Below are 15,704 nucleotides of genomic sequence, written 5' to 3' on the forward strand. Positions count from 1 at the left end.
TTTCAAAGATGGATTCTGTTGTTCAAACCATTGAGTCTTTCACTTGTGCTGTAACTCAACAATGTAAAACTGCATCACGCTGTGTTTGTCTTTACAATTTGGATTTTGATCGCAGTGGTGCAATGGTTTCCACTTCAGTGCAGGTATTTTTTTGTTCTGGTATATAAACTGTAGTCTTTAATAACACCAGCCATCTTCTTACTTTTATGATTTTAGATCCTGTTGCTTGAAAGAAATCGCCTGGTTCACAGACCTAATGGCGAAGCTAACTTTAATATTTTTTATCAACTTCTGCTTGGTGCTGATGTTACATTACGGTGTGTTTCAAAGTTTTTTTCTTCTTGTGCGTAACAAAACTTAGTTAATTATGGGTCCCCTTCTATGAAGGGGACACATATTGTTTTTGTCCGTATTTTTTTTTCATTTTTTCTTTTTTCTGTCTAACACTGGTTTGTGAGACGCGTTTGGTCAAAAAAGAGTGCTTCTTATTTATTAAAATTTGAACAGATATTACATATTAATCCAAATTTGATCCTCCTGAAGTTTGACCCCGAATGACCCAGCGGTTCACCCCGAGACCCCCGAAACGTAAAATTTCTAACGCTGGTTTTCATCGCTCGTGTGGTAAAGAAAGAGTGCTTCAAATTTATTCAAATTTGGACATATGTTAGTTATTAATCCATATTTGATCCTCCAAAAGTTTGACCCCGAATTACCCAGCGGTTCACCCCCAGGCCCCCGAAACGTAAATTTTTTAATGCTAGTTTTTATCGCTCGTGTGGTAAAGAAAGAGTGCTTCAAATTTATTCAAATTTGAACATCTGTTAGTTATTAATCTGATCTTGATCCTCCAGAAGTTTGACCCCGAATGACCCAGCGGTTCACCCACAGGCCCCCAAACCATAAATGTGTCTAACGCTTGTTTGGTCAAGAAAGACACTGTAGGCAAAAGTCCCAAGAGAGTAACTCACTGGTTTAAGATAGCAGGAAGGCTCAGCTTGACGTCGGACAGACGTTTTACGAGACGTCGTTTCGGTGATTAGAAATCAGCTGTTTTTTGCACAGCAATGCTAATTCGTTTTATTAAGTTATCACTAACATTTTCAGTTTTGGCAAAGGTTTCACACCTATGACGTGATTTAAACCTAATAAGCGTGCTTCGGTTTCGTTTATGTCAAGCAAAACTTTGTTAATCAAAGTAAAGATGAAAAAATAAACTTAGTTTTTTGCAAGATAAATGTTTTTTTAAATGCTCGTTGTCAGGTTGGCCGCCGCATAACCACGGGTTACTTAAGGTCAACTAGTAGGTATTACTAACACAGTTCAGTACTTTCTTTCGTCATAACAGAGTGTTTTTTGACAATCAATTTAGGAATCAATACTCAAGGCATGTATAAATTAGGTTAAACGGTGTTGTTGAACACTAAGGACGGCGTGCTATTGAAAACGGTGTCAAAAGATCAAACAGTCGTTTGGCGTGTGCACCCTGAGAGATTACTAAAGATCAATGGTACTTGTTTTGCGAAACAAAGTTAAATGAAAAACAATTTGTTATGTATACACTTGTAGCAAATTGCTGTTTAATTTAAAGTGTCTGTAACACAACTGTTAGTGCTTTCTAGAAAAAAAATGTGTTTAAAACCTGACCTTGGACAACAATGTCTGGGTCAAAGCAAGAGATTAAAAAGTATTTGTTTCGTTCTTTTTTAATGATTTGTAATTATATGACAATAATAGGGAAAAAGAATAGGAACAAAAAATTTTATTGTTAGGTTAATGCTTTTTAAAAATTTGTCCTTAAGAATCTAAAAATCATCGCAACATTTGTTTACGGTAAATCTGCACAAACACGCGTGTGGGGACCCATTCGTTTTTGTTTACAAAAACTATCATATGTGTAGATCAAATGATGTGTATAGTAAATTGGTAAATATCGTATAGAATATATAACATGGAAGTATATCAGAAAGCCACCCTTCTAGTTATTTTTCAATTTTATAGACGGGAGCTTTTTCTTCTTGATGTTGAGCAACAATCCAACCCACTTCTCAGCAATGCGTACACCTCTGATTCTACATTTGAGCAAATGTCAACCAAGGGATTTTCAAATTTGCAGCATAGTCTTGAGACATTGGACCTTAAACCAGATGAGATAAAGGCTATATTTTATGTTGTTGCTGCTTGTATCCATTTGGGTGTGGCAGGATTTCAGCTTGGTAAGCACAGGAAGTATCTTAACTTGTCTTAAGGACATCTGTTATAAAAATCTTTTCTATGGCCTTTTAGCAATTTTTTACATCTGAACTGTTTTGGACCTATTCCTTTATTTGCATTTCGAACAAGAATTATTTCTCAAAAAGTATAAACTGTTGTTTAGTTGGTGGTGACCGCCTGCAGTTTGCTCGTGCTGATTCGGCACAAAAAGCTGCATCTTTGTTGGGTGTTTCGGTGGAAAAGTTGTCTCATATTATTTTTCAACAATCAAACATCCAAAGATCTTCATCAACAGCATCCATGAAAAGATCTACCTCATCTATGTCAACAAACATCCCTAACAAGAATCAGGTAAATTTGAAATAATTGTTTTCAGTTTCTCTCAAATGGTGTCATACACAATCTGTAAAAATGTTTTTTCAACTTTGTATGTTGTTGTACATAGCATGCAGACAAATCGAAAAATACAGGACAGCATCAATTGGATTCTTTCATTATTTCCTTATATGCAGAAGTCATCTCAACAGTAGTTACTTTAGTTAACAGGTATTGGATTTGTTGGTAATGTAAAGAATGTTTTGAAGCAATGTGCAAATTGATGTGTTCAAATCGCGTTTGAATAAAGGAGCACTTGCTGTTATATTTTTGAACTAAATTATGTCACACTCTATGTGTAGGTAGAAATGGTGACAGAAATCAACCACCCTTGATCTCTGGCAGATAATTTTTAAAGCAACATCATTTGTTTCAGGTCGCTAACGACAACCCAACGAGCTAAAAACATGGTGCTTTTGGTTGATGCCCCTGGGTACCAGCCCTCCAGTCACCGGACAGCTACATTTGCAGATTTATCATTTAACTATGTTCAAGATTGTTTGCACAGTATTCTGCATCATAATTCTTTCACCCTGCCACAAGAAAGATACCAACAGGTGTGTATTAAAAATGTCACTTGCTTAAGGGTTTGTGCATGTGTTAAAGCTGACATGGAAAATCAGTTTAATATTGTTCATGAAAGATTAATGACTGCATGTCATATATTGAGTTTGTCAGCACTGTAAATTACTTTTCTTTAAATGCTAAATTTGCAAATTTAAATTTACAAATATTCCACTGGTAATGAAAAAACCTAATGGACATAAACAGCCTATACAATCTTTTTTATTTTAAATTTATTGTGCTTGCAGTTTCAAAGATAAACATTAAATTGCATAATCCATTTAAATGCATAAAAAAATTGGTGACATCATTTAATAGATTTGTCTTTATTTTATTGCATTGTACATTTTACAACAGTCATTTTCACATAAGTCCATGGAAATGCATGACTTTTTTCACTGGTTTTGATTTGCAATAAAAACTAGCTTTGTAAAAACTTTTATTTTGTAATGATTTAGGAAAGTGTTGAATGTGAAATGGTGGTACCTGATGAAGACTTTATTTCCACCATTGAAGTGGTTGATAAACTTCCAGTAGTTGGATCAAATGGCAGCAAAGGTTTATTGTGGATTTTAGATGAAGAGGCAGCATCACCTGGTGCATCAGATGAAAGTTTTATTGAACGACTTTTCCTTTATTTTGACCAAAAGAAACTTAATGGTTAGTTTCATTTTTAAATAATAAAGTTGAAAGATAAGGTTTAGTATTTATGCTCTGCTATATATATGTATATTTTAAAACAAAATGTTTTAACCATTTTTTAAAGTAAATAATGCACTGCACTTTTCGGATGTGTGGCAAATTTGAACACCTCATTGTTTCATGCAGAAATTCCTGTTTTGCAAAGAAATGAGGCAAAATGCCATTTTCAATTGCTACATCAAGCTGGTGCACTGTCTGTTGAATATGATGCATCTGGTTGGTTGGAACATGCAAAGTATAAGTACAATTCTCAATCTGCCCTTGAGACACTACAAGACTCCAAAAAGTATGAACTAAAGTCATGCCTTAAAAAGCAATGTATTACCAAGGTCAATATTTTTGACCCAGTATAAGATGTTTTAAAACATGGTCAAATGTTGATTACATAAATCTTCCACACCAGCATTTTTCATTGGTATAATATAACAGACACATTATCAAGTTAAACTGTGTTGTTTTACGTTAATGTTATTTTGTAGGAAATTTATGAGTGAAGTATTTGGTGGAGTTGGTGGCGAAAAACTTCAGGGATCTGTTGCAGGTTTGAAGCTAGATGTGGGCAACACACTTCGAAGAGCTACCAGTTTTCGTAATGCCTGGTCAACAACATCTGCAGCTGCTGTTGTAAAGAAATCTTCATGCATGCTTCTCAAACGACAAATAGTATGTTAATTCACTATTTGATTTTTGCACAAACTTGTGAAATGTGTTTTGAACCAAATCCATTTTACTGTTTGTTTTTAGGATTGCTTAATGGATATAGTGAGACGTGGACAACCCCATTTTATTCTTTCTGTGGCTTGTCACCCTCCAACAGCAATAAAAAGTGAAGTTGATTTCATGTTTTTTCGCAAGCAGATTCATGGATTTCAACTTTTGTCAATTGCACGTGCTATTAAAGAGGGTATGTAAATGTTTTGCTCTTTTACTGCTTATAATGTGGGCAATATGGATACCTAGCCCCAATATATAGTTTGGTATTTCAGCAAGTGTTTTCTATAAATACTAACCTGAGAAAAAAAGAGAACTTTCCTATGTACTTCTCTTTATGATCTTATTCCTGGGTACCAATATTAAATGCTTTGTGTGCAGCCTAACACAACACTAAATTGGTCTATGTATTCTAACTAAAAAAAATATAACAGAAAAGTTAAATTCTAATAAAATAATTTATTTTGTTAATCAACAGGTTATCCTGAACACATGGTGCTAAATGACTTTAGACACCGTTTTGATGTTTTGCTTCGTCAAATTTCTAAAAATCTTCCCAGTAATTCCACATCAGTTGCCCTTATGGATGATAAGGAAGCCACTGAAAATATTATTAAACATGTTGAATTGAGCAGATCACAATTCCGTGTTGGCGTCAGTCAGGTATGTTTCACTGTTAAAAAAGAAATAGACATAAAAAAGTTTTAAATGAGATACATTTTCAATGTTTTTTGGGTCATTTTTATAGGTATTTTTCCGGTCTGGTGTGCTAAATTTACTAGAAGACAAAAGAAATGAGAAAGTTTCAGCAGTTTTAGTTTCATTTCAAGCTGCCTGCAGAGGATATCTTGCTAGAAGGAGGCTTGCCAGAAGAAAGGTTGTTTTGCTAAAAAGAATATGTTTACAGACTATTTTAAACACATATTTACTCAAATTAAAATTGTAGGTCCAAGAAGTAGCAGTTCGATGCATTCAAAGAAATATTCGCAAGTTTATGGCAATTCGTCAATGGCCATGGTGGAGATTGCTTACCAAAGTTCTTCCTTTGGTTGAAGTGACTCGCACAGAAGAAGACCTTCGTGAAAAACAGGTTTCTAACATAAACTTTCGACCACCCATGATGTTGGGGGCTTTTTAATAATCACCCGGATCTTTAGGCTGAGTTTGATTTACTGAAAGAAAAGTTTGACAGAGTGGTGGAGGAACGGGATGAATTTAAACTTTCCAACTCAAAATATGAAACAAGGGTATGTGGTGTTGACTATTGTGATATTGTTTGCTGTTTATGTTTATTTTGTAAGAAACAATTGCCAAGAACCTAACAAAACATTTTAGCTGCAAGAAGTTTTACTTCATCTTGAAGATGAACACACAACAGCTACACATGCCAGCGAGTTACTTGAACATGAGACAAAGGAAAGAATAAAACTCGAAAAACAATTAAAAGGTTTGTGATTTCACCTGTTTTCTCATCAAATCTTTAGCAACAGAAAAACTTGCAGCACTCAGTCTAAACTTGTTGTTTCATTGCAGAACTACAAATAAATCATAATGTGCTACAAAATCAAGTTGAATCAATGGAGGTGGAACTAGCTGAGAAAAGACTGTTGTACTCTGACCACCAAACGCTTGCTGATTCTGATGAGGAAATAGAAGGTGTGCATTATTAAAAAACTTTAACAGCAGTAAATAAATAGAAATCTGTGAGCTGTAAGTTTATTGTATTAAGTAGTCAATGGCTATAATATACTTCTTCTTCTTGGTCTTTAGATGGTGAATATAAGGCAAAGTATGAAAGGGCCGTTCGGGAATACAATTTTGAATTGAAAAAACAAAAACAGCAATTTGAAGATGCCCAAGAGGAAATGCAAGCTGAGAAAAAATCAATGGAACGCAAGGTACAGCAGTGATCTGTCCAATTGGTTTCCATTAAGTGATGGAAACATAAGTCAAATCTTATGTTAACAAAAAATTGAAGTTTTTTCCCAAAGGGCTTCATGACGTCATGTAGGTAAAGTACTTAACAATCTAGCATGTGAATTATAGATTTCCCAAATTCAAGAAGAAGCTGATGATCAACATCGCATCGAGCAGCAAACTCGCAAGAAGTTGCAAAGACTTCATGCCCAGTTGAGTGATGCACAAATCCACCTGGAGGAAACAAATTCAAAAAATTTTGAATTGGAAAAGAAACAAAGAAAGTAAGAAAAAATTGTAGAGTTGCTTATGCAAAAAAACTCTATTCAAACTTGACGAGGCTATTTTTTGTAATACCAAGTGTTGGAGAGCCGGAGGTATATTTAGAGTCAATATATCGAGCGAAAAGCATATTTGTAACATAAACAAATCCAGTTTCTTGCACAAACAATTTCCAAGCTTCAAGTAACTAAATTATGTGATTACATTAGAATTTTCTTAAAAATTGGCTATGGTTGCTTTTTGGTCCTAATGCGATTAACCCAATTTTTCTGGACAACACGACTTAGAAATAGAAATCAGGTTTCCCATGAATTCCCAAATTGCTGTGTACAGTCAGCACCAAATTTCATAACATGTGCTTCCACTAACACTAACCAATGATGCTTTGCAGATTTGATAGTGAGCTCTACTCCTTACAAGCTGATATCACTGATCTAAAAATATCTAAGGATAGAACTCAACGAGAAAAAGACAAATTGTCACTGGATAACAACTCTCTGGACCGAGAAATTCTGGTACTTATAAATGACTCTTATTTGAAATCTGTTAAAATTCAACAGTTTCAAAGGTTTTGTCAAATTTGTTTCACATATATAGGAGTTGTAGCTTAATCGCGTATTTGTATAATAATCAGTGAAAATTACAGGAAAAAGATGAAGAAGTTGAAGAGTTGAAACACAAGCTGAGAAGGTTGGAAGAGGAACTGGAAGACAACAATAGTCGTGACACTGATGATCGGCAGTTAGTAAGTACAAATTCATTTTTGTTTTGGTGATGTATTGTACAATATGTTTAAGGTACTACATTTTAAATGTTCTTGGATTTACAAATACAAAACTCTTTGCTCAACTCGTTTTGTGCTTTAATGACTTGAATTTAAGAAAAATCCATAAAAAAGCAAATATGGTTGCATGATGTGCCACCTTTTAAAACATAAAAATTTGTTCTCAATTTGGTAACATCAGTTGCCTTAATGTTACAACTGCATATGCTTGCAGGTTAATGGACTTAAAAAACAAATCCGAGAACTTGAAGCTAAACTAAAAGACCAAGAAGAAGAGTTGGAAGAGCAAGCAACATCAATTCATACTCTGGAACAAACACGTGAGAGGTTGGAGATGTCAACAGAACAAGCCCGGCAGCAGAGGTTGAGGGAGATGGAAAATAAAGAAGATGAACTGGAGGAGATGAGAATATCTTACCACAAGAAGGTGAAAACTCAAGTCGCTTTTTCTCAGTAAAACAGTTTTTCCAAAACATTACTCTAGTTATGTTAAAAGATTTTAAAAAAATTTAGTAATGAATTCAGCATTCTGGAGACTGGAACCGACTAAATTTATTCTTCTTCATTGAATTTATTCGAAAAAAATTTGATTTTTGGTATGATCAGATTGTTTTAGTGCAATTGTGTTACTACACTGTCTTTCACCAAGCGAAATAAACTCAACTCAACTCAACCTAAACTAAAGTATTAAGCGGCATTTGGGCCAATGACTATTAATGTTTTATCAGATCAAACAACTAGAGTTTCAACTCGAGGAGGAGGAACAAGAAAGAGCAACAATGTCGAAACATCGCCGAGATCTGGAGCAAGAGCTCGCTGATTTGAAAAACAGTGGCATAGGAGCTCATGATGTCGAGATGGAGAAGAGGTTGAGAAGAGATTTAAAGAGATACAAAGCTCTGCTTGCTGATGCACAAACCATGATTGATCACTTGAAGGCTGATGTTGTGAGCAAACAACAAATGCGACAGTTGAAAGCTCAGGTCATTTTTATATATTATACTTTTTACAATTTGCGTAATTGGATCACTTTGATATAGTGACCAATTTCCAACTAAACACAATTTGCACATTTTGTTTAGTTGGAAGAAAGTGAATACACTTGTGCTGCTGCTGTTAAATCAAGGAAATCGATCGAGTTAGAAGTCGATGATTTGCAAGCCCAACTCGAAGAAGTGTCAAGGGCAAAACAAGATGTAAGCAGTAATTCAAAGCAACTGGGAAACAAGGTTAAACTATTTTTGTGCATTTTTTTATTATTTCGTGATGTTAGGCTGAAACTCGTGTGAGCAGTCTTCAACGTGAAATTCATGAACTTCGGTCCAAGATGGAGGAAGATGATGAGGATTCACAAGAAACTATTCGCAAGTATAAATCTCTTGTAGCACAACATGCAGATCAACAAACAGTAATTGTTGAAGCTCAAACCACCATAGAAGAACTAAAACAAGACAAAAATGCACTCGAAGACAAGGTATTGGAATATTTTGCACTTAGACAGAAGCACGTTGACTAACATGGGAATTTATGTTTTTGTAGGTTCAAACTTTGCAAAGTCAAATTCACTTTTTAGAGGAAAGCACAATTGACAAGAACACTGCTAATAGGCTTGATAATAAGGTACTTCCTTTTATCAATTTTTTTATTGTTTGTTAGTACATCATTTTTGTACATTTTAGGCAAAAGATCTGGAAACAAAGTTGGAATTTCAAAAAACTGCTAACCGAAGATTGGAGGTGATTTTTTTGTGGTTGATGGCGAAAGCGTGAAATTGTGTTTGAGATATAGCACCATTTTCCCTGTAATGTACTTGGTTCAAAAACTGTTTTGTTAAAGTCATATCTTAAGTTTCAACTGTCCAAAAACACCATGGAAAACATGTGTCTAAACAGGTTCAGCTAACTCGTGTCAAAGAAAACAACGAAAAGTTGATGTCGGAGAGGGATTCGCATATTGCAGCCGAAAACCGCGAGCGAGAGGCCGCCAAACTTATTCAACGTCAACTAAGAGAAGCGAAAAACGATCAGACTGACCTTGTAAAGCGGGAACAGGAAGCACTCAAAAAGAAACATGATCTGGTGAGAAAATTCAATTGCTTCCTATTACGTGTGTTATTATCACCGGTGACGTCAAAGTGACAATTTGTGTCGACAGTATCTTTTCCCGTAAAAAGCTGGCATTTAAAACTGAATCCATGTTTGTTTTGCACAATAGTAACAATTAAGTTTACAAGTAAAAACGTTGCTTTTTCTTTGCTTGATAGCCGTTTTTCCAGTCAATGACCACAGCATGTGTTTTTAGGAAATGGATATTGACGAATCACAAAACCAGATCGCATGTCTACAAGCCGACCTTAAACTTGCCTTCAAACGCATCAGTGACTTACAGGTGAACCTTGCTCTCCCTTTTGTTGTTATGTTAGTCACGCATGAAAAGAGAACGTAAAACCCCGTAAAAAGCAAAGTAGAGTTAGACTTCGGTTCAACAGTGGTTTAAGCTGACACAGCATATTAACAACGTAAAAATGTCTGTTTTACTTACGACGCGATCGTTTTTAGGCTTCTATGCATTTGTAAAGTTGTTTTGACAAAAACGTCACACGTGGTAAAACGTAGTACCAAAAAAATAATATTTGTAAAACTACTGTATGGCAAAATTCCTTTGTAGGTGTTTATCTGGTGTTCGTAATATGAATGTAGTGTGTTATTTAGGTATATAGATGTATATGAGTGTATAATGCCTTAATGCCTTAATTTTTTTTTTCTTAACGTTTTTGCAGATTGCATTACTAAGTACAAAAATCGTGTTTAAATCATCCAACTTTTATCTAAAGTAAACAATCGTAAAAATTACGATGAATTTCAGTAACATGGAAAAAAGTAACTTATTTGTAACAAAATACCATGTTCACAACCTCTAACACAGTGATTCTTAACCTTTTTCCGTGCTGCACCCCTTTCAAATCACCAACCAATTTTTGCACCCCCTTCTGTAATTGCTTAAATAACAAAACCATTGCAATTCAATTTAATGATTCAGCATCCCCGCACCCCCTAGGAACAGTTCTCGGTTAAGAACCCCTGCTCTAAGATGGTGCGTTTGATTAGATCATACTGTACAGGCTTGAGGCTTCTTGTCATGCGTTGTCCGATTTTAATCACAAACCTAATTATATTGTGCAGATGGCGCTGGAGGATTTGGAAGAATCAGATGTGGATGAAGACGATGATGACGACAGCATGTCTTCTTCTGATGAAGAGTTTACTCGCTCCTCCCAATTTGGATGGAGAAGCAGAATCAGCACAACATCAGGAGTCAGTGAACGGGCAAGAACAACAAGCAGTAGAAGCTCGTCCATCAGGTAACCAATCACTTCCCTTTCATTTTCTTCTGCTTTTTTCCCTCTTTCCTGTTTCCTCAGTATCATTTCACTTCATTCCTTTTCTTCTCCTTTCATTTTCATAGAGCGGATGATGAAAGCATGTTTCAGAATTCTACAGATGGCAGTCAGCTAGGCGTGTCTGTTAAAAAGTCTCCCAAAAAATTGCGACAGTCTTCACTAAAACGCACTGGAAAGAATTCAAAGTCTGCGTTATTAAATGAATGTTCTGACAAACCACTTAACGATATCTTGTCGGAGTATGGTCGGAATATTTATGATGACGCCTCTTACATCCTGCCCTCTCGGGACGACGCTTCAACTTGTAGTAGAATCACCAAAACGTCTTTAACTTCCTCAGCCACCGAGGACGCCGCCCCTGCGAGCAGAATGGATCGCGTCAGTTCAATTTTGGCTGAAGAAAATCCGTCTGTGTTATTATATGGAAAGCCAAACAACATTGCCCAGAACTTGGGTTTGGCCAAAGCTGGTACGTTTCAAGCATTAAACGAAAGCCTTCGAGCTGTGAAGTGTCGTCAAAATTTACCGAAATCTCAGCAAGCAAAGCTGGCGTTGCGTCGCAAAATACAAAACGAAATAAGTCTGATGCAAAAGCGCCGACCAGTAGAGCGATGTTCGAGTGCCATCGACTTCATGCAGGACGACAGCAGTGAATCGGACGCAGAATCTGATGAATTTCATTTTCAAACCTCATTTTCTGATGCTGGAGATTTTACCTTAGAGAGCGAAAGCGAAGAATTTGCCGAGGAGAGTTTTATAGAAGCCGCCTTGCAACAGATGAAGAGGCCAATTAAACGGACGAAATCTTTTACCAGGGATTCCAAAACCGAACCTGACGTTGATACAAATAAAGCAATCAAACCCTTTAAATCAAGGTTTTTGGATGAAGTAAAACGCAGAAGCAAAGCGAAAAAGCAACATAATAGTGAGGAGGAATGTGTTTCAAACAAAGCCAGGATGGTAGAGCAATCAACACCAAATGTATTGTTTCACAAAAGAGACAAAAAATCGCCAAGAAGAAGTGGAAGAAGGTCGAGAAATGCTTCAGTGATCAGTAATTTGGACAGTGAATATCTTAACGAACTAAACATGAATGATTTCGAAATTTCAAGTGTTCAGGATAGCTTATGCGAAAGCGACGACGTTAGTTTGGCAAGATTTGGTTTGTTTGCCACACCAAGCAGCAGCGTGGGAAGAATGTCTTTATCCGAGTTGCCCAAAAGCTCACATAAAAGCAGAGCAGGTCGCAGCAAGAAAATCAGCAAGCCGAACTCGGACCACCAACGCCTGTCTCGGTCGCTATCGAGATCGCAACGGCCGACTTCGGTATGTTCAATTCAGCAAGACAACATGCGATCCACGCCAAGCAGTAGGGCAAGAAACAATGAAACAATGCCTCCTAGCGGTCGACAATCAAAGATTGTTTACAGCGAAAAATTTTGTAACGTTGACAGCGACGGTGTTGAGAGTTCGTCTGACTACAGCGAAGGCGAAAACGACGAGACCGAAAATGGCGATAGCAAAATATCGTTGGATAGCATCATTAGCAAATATCTGTACAGGAAGTAGATCACCTTTTCATTTCACTGCATGTTCTCTTCTCCCTACTTCGCCCTTTTTCCTTTGTGTTCGAAACACCGTCTTTGTAAGATATTTAAACGTCTTTTATCGCCGTGTATATGAATAAAACTAATGATAAATCAATCGTGACTTTGTGACTACAACACTACAAGTTTGCTTGTTCGTGTTTACTTCAGGTCATCCCCGGACGTTGATGGCAACCTGGTCACAAACGGCCGCTTGGAAAATGTTTTCAGTAATGACGACGAAATTTGATGATTGTCCCCCAGAAAGTTTTACTCCACAATCATAACTTCACCGAATATTAAGAATGCATAGCAAAGTGCCACACCCGTCCAACATAGCAAAACAATATCATAAATGGATAAAAAAAAACTTTTTTTTTTCAGCATTACATATTTTAAACCCCCTTTATGCATTCTGTTGTTCCACCGTTAACTTGTTACACGTGGACAAACGGTACCTTGGAACTTTCTGCAAGTAGGTGTTTTAAAATGAAAATCAGGTGACAAATGCGCGACCACCGAGCGCTTGTTTTTAATTTGTTTCGTGCCATCTTTGTGTTGTCACAACCGAGTTCAGCTGCATTCCGCTTGAGAATATTATTGGCAAGCCACGTTAAGTTTGTTTATTCGATGAAGTGTAGGGCAAAATTTTTTCTAATCGGCCTGTTTTTTGAGTGGATGTTTGCTAGATATTCTCAAATACTGTATGTAACCTAGTGCAACCCTGGGAGTTTTTTCCTTCCTGATTTTATGTGTTCTTCTTATTTGTGTTTAGTTTTATTTTGCGCTGAACTGTGAATGTACATGCACTTGCATTGCTGAGAATGAAAATATCATTTTCTCCTGTATGTATTGCAAAGCTTGCTTTAAACACATTAAAAGTTGCAAATTAACATATCTTGTAGTTGAAAAATAATTGAAAAAAAAGTTGAAAAATAACTTCCAACTGCAAATTTCTGAAAGTGAATGAGTGAAGCAAAGCCGTTTTTTAAGAATAGTTTTAAAATTACAACACTTTTTAGTATTTTTTGCCATGTGATTGTTGTGTTGCAGATACTTAATTACTGGTTAATTATCGTGTTGTGTTTCTGGTGTGCAACCTAACATAATCATAATTTGGGAATTATAAAAATACACTTAGTTCGTGTCTTCCAACCAAATCACAAATTTTTTGAGAAATGATTTATTTCAGCTACAAAAACGATAAAAACTGACCTGACGAGACGATTGTGATTAAGGGTTAAGTTATGAGTTTTATCAGCTAAGTCAGGGGTCACCAAACTTTTTTTACTGTGGGCCGGATAAGTTTAATAATTATTCGCGCGGGCCGCATAGTTTACATGCCCTAGCGCCGTCTTTAGACCCGCGAGGCGATTTTTAGAGGGGCACCAAGATGGCCTTTCTGCGATCCCATTTAAAATATGGTGATGCGACTGGTAAACTGTATAGCAGGTCTCATCTTACGAGCAATACTTGTATATTACGTCACAAGTAACCAAAGAAGGCAATTGTTTGCGCACAATTAACACTTGCTTGTGACGTAACAAACTGGTTTTGGGTCAATCCTGGGCGTTGCGTGATGGTGTAATCCAGTGGTTCTCCACTCGTTTCGGGCCATGGACCACCAGCCTAGTAAAAATAATGTCATGGACCATTTCGTTTTTGAGCAAGATTGAAGTACGCATACAAAACAACCATTTGGGCTTGAAACATACTTCTTTAAAATCGATTTTCAAGAAGTGAGATATCAGCTAGCTAGCATTTTGATACCCTTTTAACGTGAAATATGTAATCATCTCCAGTTTAATACTAAATTTAGTACACGTCCTGTGGACCACCAAAAAAGGCATCATGGACCACCAGTTGAGAACCACTGATGTAATCCTATATGAAACTAGGTAATATCAATTACATATCGCGACAGGAAAACTTTCGTACGGAGTAGGCTAGATTAATTTTTGAATGTTACAAAGTTAATTATCAATACGATTTGGCAAACCAAAAAATGTGGTCGCGGGCAGGTTGCAATGACCTCGCGGGCCGTAGTTTGGTGATCCCTGAGCTAAGTAAAGTCTAAAAATTTTTTTAGAATTGTTCGTCGCGATTTTTTTGTCACAGCTTCATTGTAGTGATATTAATTCTTTAACTACGCTCCGTTATTTGAGAAGATGTAATTTAACTGAAGTCAACTGTGATGAAACACTTTATTTGACACTTATTAAACAGTGTAGACCGAAATGTCAACCCTCAAGAAACTGCTTGCATTCCAAGTACTCGTACTAAAAATATATATTTACTGCATTCCCTCCTAAACAAGGGGCAATAGGAACGCGCAACGCAACCAGACCAAAGTTCTTACATGCTGCCTCGACATAGTTACGTTTAGTAGTGAATAATTAGGGCTACGTAAAAAGCAAAAAATAAATACATGTCGCACAATCAACTGAGGCGGTTATCTATAGAAAACCTTAATGCAGTGGTTCCCAAACTTTTTTCTTTTAAGGCGCATTTTAGAAAAAACAAAAATTAATTGGCGCACTTCGAACATTTGAATAATTTTTTTAGCTGACAAAGGCACTAACTATGAGGTTATAAAGCCGCTATACAGGTCACTTTCATAGTTAAATAGCCTAGTTGAACATCTCAGAGACGTGGAGCATGTTGGCCTAGTGGTCGAAGCACCTGGTACTACTACTCTACTTGATTGATTTTAATTTCAATATTTTTGCGGCACACCTAATGACATCTCGCGGCATACAAGTGTGCCGCGGCGCATAGTTTGGGAACCACTGCCTTAATGCAAGTCTCTGAAGTATGCCGAACGAGTTGGGAGTCAAGAATCGCTCTTAGCAGGCAAAAATACTGTTATCTATGGACGCTACAGTTCCGGACATTCGATGGGTTTTGAAAATTATTATTGGACACAGGCTTTTACGCCCAAATTCCGGTCCACTGGTAATCCCAACTAAGGTTACAATAATTATTTTTTACCTGTAAAAGTAGCAAATAAATCGAGAAAATGATTTGTGCATTGACCTGACGATATATTTTAACTTAACCCTTGTTTGTTTAATTTAACCTTGGTGGGCGACAACGCCTTGCTGCGTCATGCACCATAGTCAATCTCGTTGACAAACTATCCTCTTCTCGTTGGCAATTTTGACTGTTC

General features: G+C 36.5%; 1 protein-coding gene across 6 annotated transcripts in view; it reads left to right on the plus strand.

Annotated features, from left to right (window-relative positions):
• Positions 1 to 13,428, plus strand: part of LOC145224942 (unconventional myosin-XVIIIa-like) — a 29,463-nt gene extending 16,035 nt beyond the window's left edge. For 3 of the 6 annotated variants that reach the window (XM_080091579.1, XM_080091594.1, XM_080091610.1), the window contains 30 exons: positions 1 to 143; positions 217 to 317; positions 2,002 to 2,216; positions 2,378 to 2,565; positions 2,660 to 2,760; positions 2,966 to 3,146; positions 3,612 to 3,813; positions 3,982 to 4,141; positions 4,335 to 4,518; positions 4,600 to 4,759; positions 5,045 to 5,229; positions 5,315 to 5,443; positions 5,513 to 5,656; positions 5,724 to 5,813; positions 5,902 to 6,013; positions 6,100 to 6,222; positions 6,337 to 6,464; positions 6,613 to 6,767; positions 7,157 to 7,280; positions 7,412 to 7,510; positions 7,764 to 7,976; positions 8,278 to 8,532; positions 8,632 to 8,745; positions 8,823 to 9,023; positions 9,089 to 9,169; positions 9,229 to 9,285; positions 9,442 to 9,627; positions 9,851 to 9,937; positions 10,732 to 10,910; positions 11,015 to 12,653. In XM_080091579.1, the coding sequence (XP_079947705.1) occupies positions 1 to 143; positions 217 to 317; positions 2,002 to 2,216; positions 2,378 to 2,565; positions 2,660 to 2,760; positions 2,966 to 3,146; positions 3,612 to 3,813; positions 3,982 to 4,141; positions 4,335 to 4,518; positions 4,600 to 4,759; positions 5,045 to 5,229; positions 5,315 to 5,443; positions 5,513 to 5,656; positions 5,724 to 5,813; positions 5,902 to 6,013; positions 6,100 to 6,222; positions 6,337 to 6,464; positions 6,613 to 6,767; positions 7,157 to 7,280; positions 7,412 to 7,510; positions 7,764 to 7,976; positions 8,278 to 8,532; positions 8,632 to 8,745; positions 8,823 to 9,023; positions 9,089 to 9,169; positions 9,229 to 9,285; positions 9,442 to 9,627; positions 9,851 to 9,937; positions 10,732 to 10,910; positions 11,015 to 12,518 (5,801 nt within the window). In that variant the 3' untranslated portion in view covers positions 12,519 to 12,653. Of the gene's footprint in view, positions 144 to 216; positions 318 to 2,001; positions 2,217 to 2,377; positions 2,566 to 2,659; positions 2,761 to 2,965; positions 3,147 to 3,611; positions 3,814 to 3,981; positions 4,142 to 4,334; positions 4,519 to 4,599; positions 4,760 to 5,044; positions 5,230 to 5,314; positions 5,444 to 5,512; positions 5,657 to 5,723; positions 5,814 to 5,901; positions 6,014 to 6,099; positions 6,223 to 6,336; positions 6,465 to 6,612; positions 6,768 to 7,156; positions 7,281 to 7,411; positions 7,511 to 7,763; positions 7,977 to 8,277; positions 8,533 to 8,631; positions 8,746 to 8,822; positions 9,024 to 9,088; positions 9,170 to 9,228; positions 9,286 to 9,441; positions 9,628 to 9,850; positions 9,938 to 10,731; positions 10,911 to 11,014 lie in introns of all 6 variants that reach the window. The other 3 variants (XM_080091616.1, XM_080091601.1, XM_080091586.1) reach the window with 2 other exon arrangements.
• Positions 13,429 to 15,704: the final 2,276 nt, after the last annotated feature.

This window comes from Phallusia mammillata, chromosome 1 (assembly GCF_965637545.1).
Source record: "Phallusia mammillata chromosome 1, kaPhaMamm4.hap1.1, whole genome shotgun sequence".
NCBI classification, from domain to species: domain Eukaryota; kingdom Metazoa; phylum Chordata; class Ascidiacea; order Phlebobranchia; family Ascidiidae; genus Phallusia; species Phallusia mammillata.